At 38.1% G+C, this 14,852-nt stretch overlaps 1 protein-coding gene across 4 annotated transcripts in view; it reads right to left on the reverse strand.

The window, feature by feature from the left end:
* Nucleotides 1–4,908: 4,908 nt before the first annotated feature.
* TIPARP (TCDD inducible poly(ADP-ribose) polymerase) overlaps nucleotides 4,909–14,852 on the reverse strand; it is a 28,787-nt gene continuing 18,843 nt past the window's right edge. For 3 of the 4 annotated variants that reach the window (XM_059920060.1, XM_059920061.1, XM_059920063.1), the window contains exons 3-6: nucleotides 14,383–14,551; nucleotides 12,900–13,060; nucleotides 7,695–7,973; nucleotides 4,909–7,010 (exon numbers count right to left, since the gene is read on the reverse strand). In XM_059920060.1, coding sequence (XP_059776043.1) covers nucleotides 6,563–7,010; nucleotides 7,695–7,973; nucleotides 12,900–13,060; nucleotides 14,383–14,551 — 1,057 coding nt within the window. In that variant the 3' untranslated portion in view covers nucleotides 4,909–6,562. The remainder of the gene's footprint in view (nucleotides 7,011–7,694; nucleotides 7,974–12,899; nucleotides 13,061–14,382; nucleotides 14,552–14,852) is intronic. The other variant, XM_059920064.1, reaches the window with a different exon arrangement.

A 14,852-nucleotide genomic window follows, 5' to 3' on the forward strand; every position in this document is an offset into this window, starting at 1 on the left:
GTTTAAGCATGGTCACCAGATGCAACCCAGGACAAAAGATAAAAATAGCAGTCAACTAGGAGGCTTTTGTAAGATTTACTAACTCTTGAAAGAAAAAATAAAAGGCACTAGATGAGGATCATCTCTTCCTACTTTTGGATGTCACAAATGAGATGTATTGTAGTACTTGGAGCCAGAGCAGTTATTTTGTAATCATGAGGGGAGAACCAAGAGCATCATACAGAATCCTGGGAGCTGTTGCACCTTTGAATTAATCAGTGTTGGAATAACCTGTTCTGGATTTCTGTTATGAGAGATAAAGAATTCATTGTATTCATTATGATTTAAGACATCTTTATGTATTTTTACCACAACAAACTGATTACCTTGACCCTGTCCACAAGACTCTTTGGAGGAAGGTGTAACAGAGAAAAGCAAAGCTAAGCGGATACTCATTCCTTCAAAACAAAGCTCCAAATGAGGTCCTCTGTTAAGAAGTTCCTGATTACAGAAAAATAGGAGCTGGTTAGGAGTGGAGTTAATCTTTCAGTTTGAGGCAGTAAAAAGACAAGGGTTTCTGATATTCCTTAACAAGGGGCTGAGGAAAATTCTGTACCTTGCTAAGTTAAAGGAAGCTACTTTATATCCTGGAGCAGTGCCCTTTCAAGGAGGAATTCCCTGGGTTCTAGGAGCTAGTCAACAAATGTTTTCTAAATAGATGTGTACTCTTTCCTAGTAGGAACAAAAGATCACTCAAAAGAGGCTTGAATCTTCAAAGTGAACCCACTATTGGACAATCTCAGTGCTAACATTTTTCATCCCTACATCTTTTTCACCAACCCTTTCTCAAAAGCAATTTGCTTTGTCTCCCGTCTTTCTTGAAGACTGGGCTATCTGACCAACTACAGTGCTTGTCTTTATTCAGTCTTTAAATACCTCTTAGAAGCAGCCTTATTTTAAGTGAGGTTTGTCTTTGGTATGCATGTATACCACTCCTGGGAAGCCACGGGTGGTCTACTCTCTTGGGATTTCACATAACCTTTAAAAATTTCCAACAAGCGTTGGAATTTTTCATATTTGTAGTGTTCTTTTTAATTACTAATTTATATTAGAACAGCTTCCTGATGATTCTTCAATATAATTTCTATATATTTACTACTTGTATTAGCTTCCTATTGCTGTTGTTACAAATTACCCAACTTAGTAGCTTAAAATAACACAAATGTATTATCTTACAGTTCTGGAGGCCGGAATTCCTAAAGTCAAGGCGTCAGCAGGGCTGCGTTCCTTCTGGAGGCTCTAAGGGAGCATGTTTCCTCACCTTTTCTAGCTCCTAAAGGCCACCTGCCTTCTTTGGCTCATGGCCTCATCCTCCATCTTCACAGTCAACACCATAGCATCTTCCAATCTCTTTCTGACCTTCTGCCTCACTCTTACAAGAACTCTTGTGATTACATTGGGCATCCAAGGATAATCCAGAATCATCTCCCCATCTCAAGACCCTAATCATGTCTGCAAAGCCTTGTTTGCCATATAATGTATTCACAGGTTCCTGGGATTAGGACTTGGATATTTTGGGGACGTTATTCAGGCTACCCAACTACTACTTCTATTATTACTACCACTGGCTAAAATTTGATTGCATACCATGAGCCAGGCACTGTGCTGCTTTACGTTCTTCATCTCAGTCCACAAGCCACACACTAAGATCGTGTAACTTTCTCAAACAGACTTGTGACTAAGCCACTGCTCTCTGATGACAGTAATTCACTGCAAAATTGAGTAACAATGATTCACAAAATCTGCATTCCTACTCCTATCCAGCACTGACTTATATATGCCTACAAGTTAATTATAAATGAGACCACAAACTTGTATTTTTAGAAAATGTAGTCATATGGGTAGAAATTTACATTTAGAAGAAATTCAGCTACATTTATGAGTGGTTGGAACTAAAGCTTGTAGTTACTGGGTTCAGTTGGCTTAGATCATTGAGAGTAATTCTCATTAGATTTATGGCTGCCACTCCTAAGTGGAACAGTTCATTGAACTCAGCCTAGAAATTATGATTTAAATCCTTAACCAAGATACTATGAAATGCAAACCTTCAAGTAGGACCTTTGTCAGAAAAGTGTGGGTTAATGCCCCAAATCCATCATTGTTCCTCAAAAAGATTTATAAACTGATGGTTGCACAAGAATTTCATATTAGCATTGAAGAGTCTTGCATTATCATGTAGTTCAACAGTACCTGTTTAGTGTTCTCTTGCCACTCAGATCTGTTAGATGCAGTCCTTAATGTGCTGTGAAACACTCTGAAGTGCAGCTGATGTATGTGGACATAAGGCCCCACAAATGACAATTTGGCACCTAAAACTTGTTATTTTAGAAGGGATTAGAGGCTCTTGAACACTGGGTTGAGCCTCTTAGCTGATTTGATTAAGGCTATTTTAGGACTGGATATAATTGAGATAGACATAAAACTTGAATATAGAAATAGTCTAGCCCAGTGGTTTCCAGCCTGTTGGCTGTAAACTTTAGCAGCATATGGGAGTTATCGTAAGGAGCCCATTAATCCATGTGAGCACTAAACGTTGCCTGTAGACTAAATATATCCTACATATCAAACGTAGATACTGTTGTGATATTAATATGAATTTGCTTTAAAAGATCACTGAATTCATAGAAGCTTTTGGTCATTTTTCATCTTATTAATGGGGTACTTAACAATTAAGCCCATAAAATTCTGACATCATCAAAGTGGGTGGGCATCTTTGCTCTGGTTTGGAGGATTTAGCAGTGTTCATGAAACACTTCTAACACACAAATCTTCCACATTCATGTTAAGATTAAAGCCTTAAAAGAGCTGCCATATGAGAGTTCTATTCAGGCGTTAGTCTCCCAAAAAATATGCTGAAGAGTGAGTAAAGCAATAAAATAAGACCAACTAATAATGCTGATGAAACTCTTCGATAACATATTTTTCTACCTATGATGATGATAGCTTATGAGTAAGGTAAGCAAGCTAAGGAAAAGTATTGTTTTATTTCTCTAACTTGCCTGCAATAAGAGTACCTAAATCAATAAACTAGATGGGTCTGTTTTTAAAACCCAGCACTATCATTTCTAAGGAAAATGCTTCTGGCTTTTTCTTTTTTTTGACATATAGTTGATTTACAATGTCGTGCTAATTTCTGCTGTATAGCAGTGACTCAGTTACACACATGTATACATTTTTTTTAATATCCTTTTCCATTATGGTTTATCCCAGGAGATTTGGTATAGTTCCCTGTGCTATACGGTAGGACCTTGTTTATGCATTCTAAATGTAATAGTTTGCATCTACTAACCCCAAACTCCCAATCCATCCCTCTCCCTGCCCACCTCCCCCTTGGCAACCACAAGTCTGTTTTCTATGTCTCTGAGTCTGTTTGTTTTGTAGATAGGTTCATTTGTGTCATATTTTTAGATTCCACATGTAAATGATATCATATGGTATTTGTCTTTCTCTTACTTCACTTGGTGTGATAATCTCTAGTTGCATCCATGTGGCCGCAAATGGCATTATTTCATTCTTTTCTATGGCTGAGTAATATTCCATTGTATATATGTACCACATCTTCTTTATCCATTCATCTGTTGATGGACATTTAGGTTGTTTCCATGTATTGGCTATTGTGAATAATGCTGCTATGAACATAGGGGTGCAGGTATCTTTTTGAATTAGAGTTTTGTCTGGACATATGCCCAGGAGTGGTATTGCTGGATCATACGGTAATTCTATTTTTAGTTTTTTGAGGAGCCTCCATACTGCTTCTGGCTCTTAATTTGTAAATAAACGCTATTGATTTGTACAGCACTTTACAAAAATTTGCATTATAGGGTCTCAAAGTTGGAACATTCTTATCATTTGTAGTCTTAAAAAACCAGAAAATAACTACAAAGATGAGTAAACTAACCACATGAAACCATCTTACCTTCCTTAAATAAAGGAGGGAAAAAAACCCTCTGATTTATTAAACTGACCATATAGGACTGTTTGGGTATTGCATATATTCTTAAAGTCATTTTCAGACCTAGTATAACAAAAATTCATCCTCAAAGACCAGGATTTCAGGCCCTAATAATTATTTTTATATCTAAGTCATTTACTAAAAGAGGTTTATAGCAAAAGGTGGAGTTGGGTTTTGGAATTTATAAATACAAAGGCCCAATATTTATTAACTTTGCACACATAAACCTTCCTGTCTACAGAATTGTATGACACTGGAATATCTTAGTTTGCAGACTCCCCCTGAAAATCTTAACCATAGTTTAAGAGTGAGTTCCAGCTTTCTGAAATGGTGTGAATTACAGCTGTGCCAGTAGGGAGATAGATTTACTGAATGCTTTTCAGTATGTTTTAAATCTATGGAACCATTACAAAATTTAGTCTGATTCCATAGTTCTTGCTTAGTTAGAACATACAATACTATACATGAATTTAAAAATCATTACACTGGAGAGAAAGTACTGTCAGAGAGGCTCACGTTTACCAATTGGGTCACTTTAGGTTAGCTGAAAGCGGAGGTGCTTGAGAGCAGATGAGATTTTTACACTTTTTATATTTCCTTTAGCACTTGTTGCAGGGGACAACCTGGTCATATTTTTTACTACAGCAGTTTGCTGAAATAAAACTTGTCCCTTTCCCTCAAGCACTTACCTGCAAAATAAAATATTCACTATTCTCTTGTGACTTATAGTTGACTGCCAGATAATGTATTTTTTGCTGATTCTCAGAGCACAAGTGTTTAGGCAGCAGTTTCTGGTTAGGTCTGTTCATTCAGTCATTCAATCACACATTCATTCAAGCAATCGATCAGCATTTACAGATCACCCACTACGTGTCGAATGCAGTTGTCTTAAATGGAACCAAAACCACAAGAAAAAGTTTTAAAGAATTACCAGAACTTTTATTTTTGCTTAGTTTTATTAAAAAAATAAATATGTCATAAAGCTTTTTTTTTTCCTTTAGGGAGAAAAAACGGAACAAGTTTCATAAAATCAAATAAGCAACGGTAAGGTGTCTTAACTTGAAAAAGATTGGGAATCACTGGTTTACAAGTTACAACTGAATGAAAGGACAACTGTACCAGCCTCAGTGGGCTGCTTCATGCCAATGGCAGCAAACAACAAGATCTACTAGGGCAAAATAAATTACTGTGTGGAAGCCCTGGTAAGTGCTTAAACAGGCCGAGTCACTGTGACATCAGGATAGATAGATCTTGCTTTAAACAACAGAGAAGTTCCTGAAGGGTTGTGTGTAAATGAAATAACCACAAACATACTAGGGGAGCTTGGTACCTGAAAGAATTCCGTGGTGAATTCTTTTGTGAACAACCACTACTGCTTTTATAAATCCAGGTCCATTTGCTTTACTTAAGGCGAAGTACACCAAGCTGCTACCTCTCTGAGCTGAGGCAGTGGCATGTTCACCTAACACTGCTCCTGCTGGGCCAGTGGCACAATTTCCAAGTGTGTGTTTCTGTGAAGTAGTGTAAAATACAGAGTTGGCCAGGGAACCCAGCTGCATCTGGCAAAGCAGGTGGAAGGGTGGGAGCTCCATCTTTAACAATATTTCCATGTCAACAAAGACTTTTTTTTGAGGGTCTACTTTGTGCAAAGCACAGTAAAAAACCTGACCAATTCAGTTACAGATGTACTTCCTTTCTCTAAAACCTTCGGTCAGGGCCTAGGTCTGGAACCCTAAAATAAAGTAATACTTCTAATTCTCGGGACTGGCTTTAACCAAATTAGATGCCCAACTCCTTCAAACTGGGGTGGGATGATAATGAAAGAGACTGTTTTTTCCAACACTGAAGTTTAACACGAGAATCACATTTCATGTAGCTAGTTAATGAAAAATTTTGCTGGTGACAAACTTTTCAAATGGTTCCTTTTTTTTTTTTTCTTACTTCCTATAAACAGAACTCTGAGTTCTCGGGTAAACTCTGCAGAACAGTTAAAGTCATTGATGTTCTCTGGTTGGGTGACATATTTCAGTCCTACTGATAGAAATAGAAATTTCTTTCCACCCACCAGAATGTCATGAACTTATCCTACACCACAGCAGTGATGCTTTGCACAGGGATTAAATATGGTAGTACTAGTTTCAGTCAGTTTTAATCTTTGTAAATAAACAGAATCCTCACTTTGCTCACAGCCTCCATTTCATTTGGCCAAACTTCTACCAGGCTTAAGCCACATGTAATTAGTTAGGCTGTTCAGTTTCTTTATAAAAAATGCTTCTAATAACACTGCTGCCTATATGTACAGGTGTGAATGAAAAGAATATGCAATCTGTAGTCTTTTCCACACTGAGTACACTAACAACAATTAGTAAATAATTAAAGAATAAGTGGTCATTTTAAAACTTGTATTTTTCCTTAAAAAAAAATTTCACTTTCTAGCAACTTAAAAAAAAAATGGGTCTTAAAAGTGCCCTATTAATGTCAATGCTGTTCCCCACTCTGGCCCACCCATCCAAAACCTGCTACAAATGCTGGATTGAGTTTATACAAATAATTTAGCAGTACCAAGATTTTTCAAATGGAAACAGTGTTACTGACTTCTTCATACTGGATAACAAAATAAGGGTAACTCTGGTCATCATTGAAGATGACAAAAATCTGAGGCTCAAAGAAATTATCCACACAAGAGTCATACAGGTCACTGGTGACACTTCCGGGATTCACGGGAGGGGGCCTTCTCATGCCATGGCTGCCCATCGTGTATCTGCCAGTTAGCACTTTAGCCAGAAACATAAAATGGACTCCTTTGGAGGACTTCTTAGAAAAGTTATGCGAGTAGCTTGCCTTCTTTGCAAAATAACTGCCTTGTCCAAACATTGTAGCATGCTTTCCACAGACTCGAGGGTCAAAGTTGTGCTTGCAGATTCCATCTACCACATCCTGGGATGTTCCATGAAATAAATGTCTCTCATTTATTATTCTGTCACGGCCAAACATTTTCCTGTTCATATATTCCTTTTTCCTAAGGCAAAGAGTGGACAGGGAATTCAGAAAAATGAAGGTATAGATCAGTTTAATAGGCATGATGTAGTCGTAAACTTCTTTTTATGGTTTCAATGGGGAGGAAATGTTAAAATAGCTACCAAGGGCAAAATGTCATCAAAGATCATACTAAAAGTTTAAACTTATCTTTTCCACTGCAGACAAGAAAAGCCCTTTCCCTTTTTTCTCCATCAACCATTTGTTCACTTGCTCTCTCTTCCATTTCAAATCTAGTTCTCACATCTTCTCAGGGTGACTTCCTTACCTAATTCCACCAACCTGAGAGTCTCTTAATTCTGAGGTTCCTCAAATCTACATGTATCCCCTCTGAATTACATTAATTTGTTGCTGACTTGAGGCAGCATAGTAAAGCGATTAAGAACAAGGCCTCTGGTGCTAGACTGCCCAGGTTCAAATTCCAGCACCGTATCGTATTAGCTGTATGACCTGTGGCAAGTTACCAAGCTTTTCTGTGACTCAGTTTCCTTTCTGTAAAAGGCAGATTGTAATAATCTTTCTTGTAGGTCTGTTATGAGAATTATATGTGAGTTAATATATGAACAAATATGACATTAAGTTCTATGCAAGTCTCTACTATTATGTTCTGCATTTGTCATTAGCTACATCAAGAAAAGCTCTCGAACTTTTCATACTGCTGACTCACCTTTTATATTTCTCCCAAAGAAACTGGTTTTGGACTCTCAGTATTTGCAAAATTCTATATTTAAACTCAGGCACAGTCTTATGAAAAAGATTATAAATGATTCGATAACTTTTGTCCTCTGCAGAAACAGGCACTTGGATGAAGTCCTGAGATGGATGCATATACACCCAAGTTTCAGGGTAAAAGTTTGCTGAGGTGACCCCATCTGGGCAGATGATTTGTGATGATGAGGTTGCTTCAAGAGGCGGAGGTGCCTGTGTGGGAACACCACCAAGTGTCCTACGAGGGAGAGGGAGAACGTCAGTGTAAAACCTCAGCAGTGAGGTGCTCTACATCAAAACCTCCATCTCACATACACTGCTCTACAGCAGTATCTAATATTATAATTTGAATAGCTTCAGTGCTTGTTTAAAAAAACAATATAGAAAATGCTATCAACTAAAGAAAAAAAAAATCTTAGAGCTAACACTGCCTGTATAGAGATAACCTATTATTAGCTTCCCCTGGCCTCCTCCTTGTGGAGAAAACTCTGGAATGTACTGCTGCAAGGCAAGCAAGCAAATGCCAATTTATAAGTATCTTTACCTTCTGAATCCTGGATTCCTCTTTTGCCTGTATAGTTATGCTCCGTTTCAAGGGAGCAACAATTTATATACGTTCCTCAAACTTTGCTGTACTAAGCACAAAACGTATCATTGCTAGAGGCTGTGGACATGGGGAAGCATAGTGAGTGGAGGCAAAGTGAAGTGGGGCAAGAGGGAGCTTACAGGGAGATGACAAAATATTAAAAATAAAAAGCTTATACTTTGGTTTTTGTGTAAAAACAAACAAATCATGGAGTAGGCATTGAAAGTTGGCATTTGCTTCAGTTTTAAGTATCACATATAACAACAAAACCGTCAATACAATTCAAATGTTATAGCTTTAGATGTGCTTAAGATGGAGCTAATTACTTTAAGTCCTAGACACTAGAATATCCTTGAACCTTAAATTCAGGTCTGTTACTTTGAAGGATGAGTTTAGACAAGCAGTTACTTATTCCTGCCTGATTAAATGATTTAAATCATTTTTCTTAGCCATTTTCAAAACAGAGCAAAAGGGAAGAAGCAGAGAGAAAGATAATCCTGACCCTGAGACCCAGATTCAGGGCTGGGGTACTACTCCACTCATCAGCATACAGTGGTCACGGGGAAGCCCTGAGTCTGCCAAATGGATTAGGAAACTGAAATTTTCAAAAGAGCTTTGGGACACAGAGGTTACAACAATAGGTGAACATACATCTAATCTCCAGGAGGATATTTACCATCAGCCACCTTACACTACTAAGCACATACTGTGGACCAGGCACTTCACACCCAGTGTCACTACTTGTCATAACCCCACACAATGGCTTGGTTATCCCCACTTTTCAAATCAAGAAACTGCCAGCACAGCTAGTAAAGAACAGAGACAGGATATGAACCCAGGCCTATCTAGTTTCTAAGCGCATACTCCTTGCATTTCCATATATTTCACAATTCACATGTACATATATTTTCTTCTTCTTTGTCTTCTTTTTTTTTTTTTTTCTTTAAACAAGGCTTGAAAGTGATGGATGGATACCAGGATTGCAATTCAGGTCTGCCTGATTCCCACTACCATTGCCACTACCCCACAGCCTTTTGACTTTTAAGAGATGGCTTGCTATAGAGGTACAACCTGCCTCCTTTACCCCCCACCTCCTTCAAGTAGCTGTGCCTATGATTAATGTGCCTCAAAGTCCCTTTGTTAGACAGAGTTCTCGGTGGATCCGGGGCTTGCAGAATCCCCCAGGTGCTTTTAAGTTCAGGAGATCTAAAGGGGTGCTGTTTTCCCCAACCTTCATGACAGAGGGCACAACAGTTCTGGTCTTCTGGAGCATTTTCACAAAGCCCTGACATTCCTCCAGAGCCTTCCTTCACTGGTACATTTTTTTGAAAAGAGGCCCCTACTGCTTTAATCAGACTCTGATAGGTCTGTAACTCCTTAAAAAGCCATCACCATTCTAGAGGAATGGCAGGAAACACAGACTATAAGCTCCTTATTTTTAGCTGTTCCCTCTATCCCTCCTCTGCAAAGAGTGTAAGTCCTAACTCGCCAGTTTTCCCAGTATTGTTAGGGGTTGAAGTTACCAACAGAGGTTTCTGGATTGAAGGAGGAAGGTAAGATTCTCCCAACCACTCTGCCCAAAATAGGTTTTAGGCTGTCACAGCCATACTGAAAACGTGGCACTGACAATAGAAGAGACTGGTCCTTTTCCTTCCGCTAGCACTCCTGCCTAGAAATCAGTTTCACAAAATGAAAGCTTCAAATGTCTCCTTTCCTTTCTCAGGGGACTGGGGGGTCTATGATTTCCTTACATATGCTTGAAGATGAGCCTGTGTAAATAAATCCCATCTATCCTAAGACATTCAATCAGATTTTATGTATTTGGTTAAGCATCCATTCTTACCCATGGATGCTTACTTTCAATAAGCCAACATCTTAATTGGGCTAAAACATAAAAATGTATATAGACATCTGTCTGATGGAACTCTACACTCTGGTTGCCATGGGTTAAAAATACATATTCTAAGCACAGTTACAAATGTAGCTCTATTTTCCAAGAATGCTGAGTCTGTATTCAGCTCATGGGTATTCCAGTGACATACTGCGAGCTTCCCACACTGTAACCAGCCTTCTTTAGAGAGGCAAAGTCAAAGGCTATGGCACTTGTACTCAAGGGCCTCTGAAGAACAAATTTTCCTAATCCAAGGTCACCTTTTATCACTCTCCTTCCCTCCCCTGGCCATTCTGAAAGACGTTTCCTAACCTAACTTCAGTGATGAAGTAAAAATTAATTTTATCCTTTTTGGGGAGGAGTCAAAGAACTCCTCTCAGGCCTTCTCATGACCATGAGGTGATTGCACAGGACAGATGTCCTTCCAGCTGAAATGGACTTCCAAACCTCTAAATCTGATATTTGTGTGCTTATGCAGCCTTAGCTCAAGTATTCTAAGAATATGAAAGAATAAGATCCTTTTTATCAGCCCTATTAAAAATCAGCAAGCACATGGAAAAAAATTTTAACTATGAGGAATGTTAGCTAAACTTGATTGTGGTAGCCATTTTACAACATATACGTATATTAAGTCATTACGCTGTGCACTTTCAACTTATACAGTGTTTTATGTCAATTATATCTCAATAAAACTGGAAGGGGAAAAAAAGCAGGGAAACCCTCATTTAAAAAGAGCCAAGCTTGCCGTAACTCACGAACGAAGCCCTCGCCTCACCCTCCGCCTCCCTGCTCCAGCATTCCCACTTCTTAGGCCTCTCTGATTCCCTGATAATTGTGGCCTTTTTGACACCTGTGTTTTTCTTTGACCCTTTGTGTTTGCTAACACTTAAAAACAAAACTTTCTTCCTGGCTAAGATCACAGTCTCTCTAGAAATCTACTTCTGAAATCTGCTTTTTGTAATTAGTCTCCCTCCTCTTTCTGCCCTCTAGGCCAGCCCCAGACTCTAGGGCAGACAGGAACTGAAGGCTGCATTTACCCATTCCACCCTGGTGAACTTGCTGCTTCTCTGCTCTTTTCCTCTTGAAATGTCTGCACTATCTCTTTGGTTTGCTAAGCTCCTACTTTATACCTGATGATCACTGTTCCAGATAAGAAGACTAAACTAGGAAATTTTAAAAAGAAAAAGAGAGTGACTTTCTTTGTTCTCTTGTAAGCCTATGTCATAAATAGGAAGGCCATATCTGTGGCATTAATTCTACTACTGCTCATATTATTTTTACAGTTCATACTTTTACAAAACAAGCCTAAGTTTAAAAAAAGGTGGGGGGAAGAGGGTATTCCATAATTATATAGGATCGAAACAAATCAAGTTTCACTCTTCTGTAAACCTCCCCCAACAATGCAGCACGTGAATGAGCATTCTCTCTCTCTCACAGAAGCTGCATCTCACTCGATTGGCTCAGCATGCCAAGCTGCCGGTCTCACTAATGAGTTCTACTGTCTCCCTAGGAGGACAATATGTTCCTAACTACTGGACGCTGACACTATCTCCAGCTGTGCTAGTGAAATGGCATTTTTATTAGTTTCTAATAATAATAAAAAAAAACTACACTTGAACCAAGAAGAAAGCACATATTTACCTCAAGTCAATATATATATTTCTAAAATCTGCCTTATTAACAAATTGTTTTTGGGTACCCAGCATTTCAGGGATTTTTGTTTATATTTTGTTTTTAATGTTCCCTTTGCAATCTCAGAATTAGAATCATTAACACTCTGCCATAATGATCTGGGAAAAACACACTTTGGGCTTGGAATAAAAAACTACTAGTAAGAATATAAAAGAAGATTTTTACCTCAAAGATCAGCAAAAGAGACCAACCAATATTACCCTAGACCTCCCCAGTTCATAAAACCAAGTAAACCTAGTAGCATTTTAAAAATCAAGCTCTAAATATGGTGTATCTGACTAGAGTAGATAATGATTTCCCTAGAGATACTACCTTTCAGACATGGCCTTGCTAATGGTAATGTGCCCCAGCTTTTGGGACCTATGGAGATGTGCCAGTGGGCTCTCTAGAGAGGCAAAAGAAAAATGGCACTTGGGAAAATGGAAGGAGAGCTCACCTATAATTCAGAAGGATGAGTTCAGTCTCGACCTAAAAGTATGACAGGTAATTTTAGTGCGTGTTATAGGAAGATGGGGCTTACTGAGCAAATGAGAATGCAAATTATTTGAAAAGGTGAATTCTTCCCATGCAAATTCACTCAAGGAAGAAGAATAGAGAACACCACCTTGAGGGACTCTCTCTCTACTTGCCAAGACAGTTTACCTGGGCTGGGAAATAGTCCCATAACATAGAAGGGTATCTCAATCTTCCATGAAGGAGGCAAATGCAAACTCTGCCTTATTCCAGATACTGTATAAGTACTTTTAGCTGTGGAAAAATGTTAACTCTGCTTTTCAGTTCAAAAAATCCAATAGGATACGCACTCTTTTAGTGTTGGGTTAATTGCAGCTTATCTGAACTATATTTTTTGAAGAATTAAATCTAAAGAATAACTCAGAATTTTATATTCTAGAGGTAATAATCAAGTTAGTCTTTTACAGTCTTTTTCTCTTTGGCATTAAGTGTACATTTACATAAAATGGAAGCAAAGGTGAGACTTTCTGCTGGACACTTACTGTAAATATGGAAGCAGTATAAAACAGGAACGGAAGAGGGGTCTCCTTTTTATTTCTCTCCTGAAGAATGAGTTGTGAAGAATGTAGTGGTTGTTCCACATCATAAATCGGACCTCTTTCAAACCCCGAGAGTTGGCTTCTTCAATCAATCGAATAACAGACTATGGAGTAGAAAACAGAAGGTAAAGGAAAAAAAAAGCAAGTTAAAAAAGCAATAAATGGTAAATAGTCACTATAAGTTATGAAAAATGTTAATGTAACTAAAGGTAAAAATAGTTAACTTTGCTGTTAACATCAGAAGTGTTTCAATAAAGTACAGAGAGTCAAATTACCTCCTGTTACACGTAGGAATTTTATCTTCTTTAAAGATGCAGAATAGAAAAATGCTTCCTGTTCAGAACATGGATTTCCACCTTATGGAACATGTGAAGGATTAGTCTATTCTATTTTGAGGCTTTAAGAATGTCCTGGAGATTTTTTTTTTATATTTCTTAAGGGAGTTTCAGAACAGGATTTAAGATGGTAGTATATACAGTTCAAATAAACCAATTAAGTTCCAAACCCAAGAAATCTCTCTGAGGAAAAACACAGGGGCAGTCCAACTATTCTGAGGATACATTTTAAACAGCCTCTCATTCTCTTTGAAAGGTATTAGATCCTAGTGACTACTTAAGAGTCAGAAATTTTAACTCAATATTGTGTTTTACACTAATTAACATACTTGGTCATTTTCTTTTGCTATTGCCTTAAAAGAAAACCTAAGGTAGATAAGTCAATTCTCCCTTTTTGTAATACTGGAAATGAACTTAATCAAATTGAAGAAGTCAGATCTTTGGAATGTGAAATTAATCTTTAAGTCCATTTCAGGGCACTTATTAAATGTGACTCAGAATTCTCATTCACAGGCAAAATAAACCACCATCATTTTAAAACCTCGCTTTGTGATGGATGAGCTATTCTTACCATCTCAGACTGAGGATGCATGTGCACATGTGATAGAATTTTAAATGACTGATTTGCCTGACCACAGTTCAGTAAACATTTTCAAGTACTTCTTCCAGGGGCTTAAGGGTGATTGTTTCCCCCTAGACTTCTAAAATGCTAATAGTGTAACACAAGATCCAACCACCAGGAGCCAGATATAGCCAATAGTTACACCAGTGCTCATCTCATTAAAATTACTCCAAAGGCGGCACTGAGTCTGAGTACTTACCACATTAAATACTTGGCTCCTATAGTATAAGATACCGGGAAAACCATTTTCTCTCTGATAATAGTGGTATTCTATTTATGGGTTCCAGATTAATGGAAAAAAATATACTTTCAGAAAAATCAAGAGAGAAAAGCGTTACTCATATCAACAAGACTCAATTTTACATCCATAAGCTCTTTGATCTGTGGTTCTGTCTAGTCATCGTTGAAAAGGAACAGTGAAAGACAAAAAAATTTAAACGCACTTTTGGGAAAAAGAACCTGTAAATACCTCAGGATACTCTCTCCATCCAAAGTGGTCCCTACAGAAGAATTTCCAGACTGTGTGGTAAATAGAGTTGACATTGCTAGAGGGTGGTGTGGACAGCCTTCGCAGTTGGTCAAATTCAGTTGTTTCATACACATTCATGGCATTCAAATCTGCCCAAAATTCTTGTCCTCTAAAAAGACCCAAGAAAAAAATGAACTGTTAATAAATAATGGAAATATCTAAACATCTCATGTGACATTACAAATATCTAGTATAGCATACTGCAGAATTTTCAAAGCTTGTCTTGTTTGGAGTAAAAGGACATCATTGCTGGTTTTTTCCCCATTTCGTATATGCCTCAAGACCAAAACGTGCAAGCCATGGAGTAGGGATTGATTCTATCCCATAACATCACTGGCCTAAACCAATCAACACAGTCCCACCCTCCCTACCACAGTGGGATGAGCCAAACCTGGTCTCAACCAATCAGG

The sequence above is a fragment of the Balaenoptera ricei genome, chromosome 4, assembly GCF_028023285.1.
Source record: "Balaenoptera ricei isolate mBalRic1 chromosome 4, mBalRic1.hap2, whole genome shotgun sequence".
Classification (NCBI taxonomy): domain Eukaryota; kingdom Metazoa; phylum Chordata; class Mammalia; order Artiodactyla; family Balaenopteridae; genus Balaenoptera; species Balaenoptera ricei.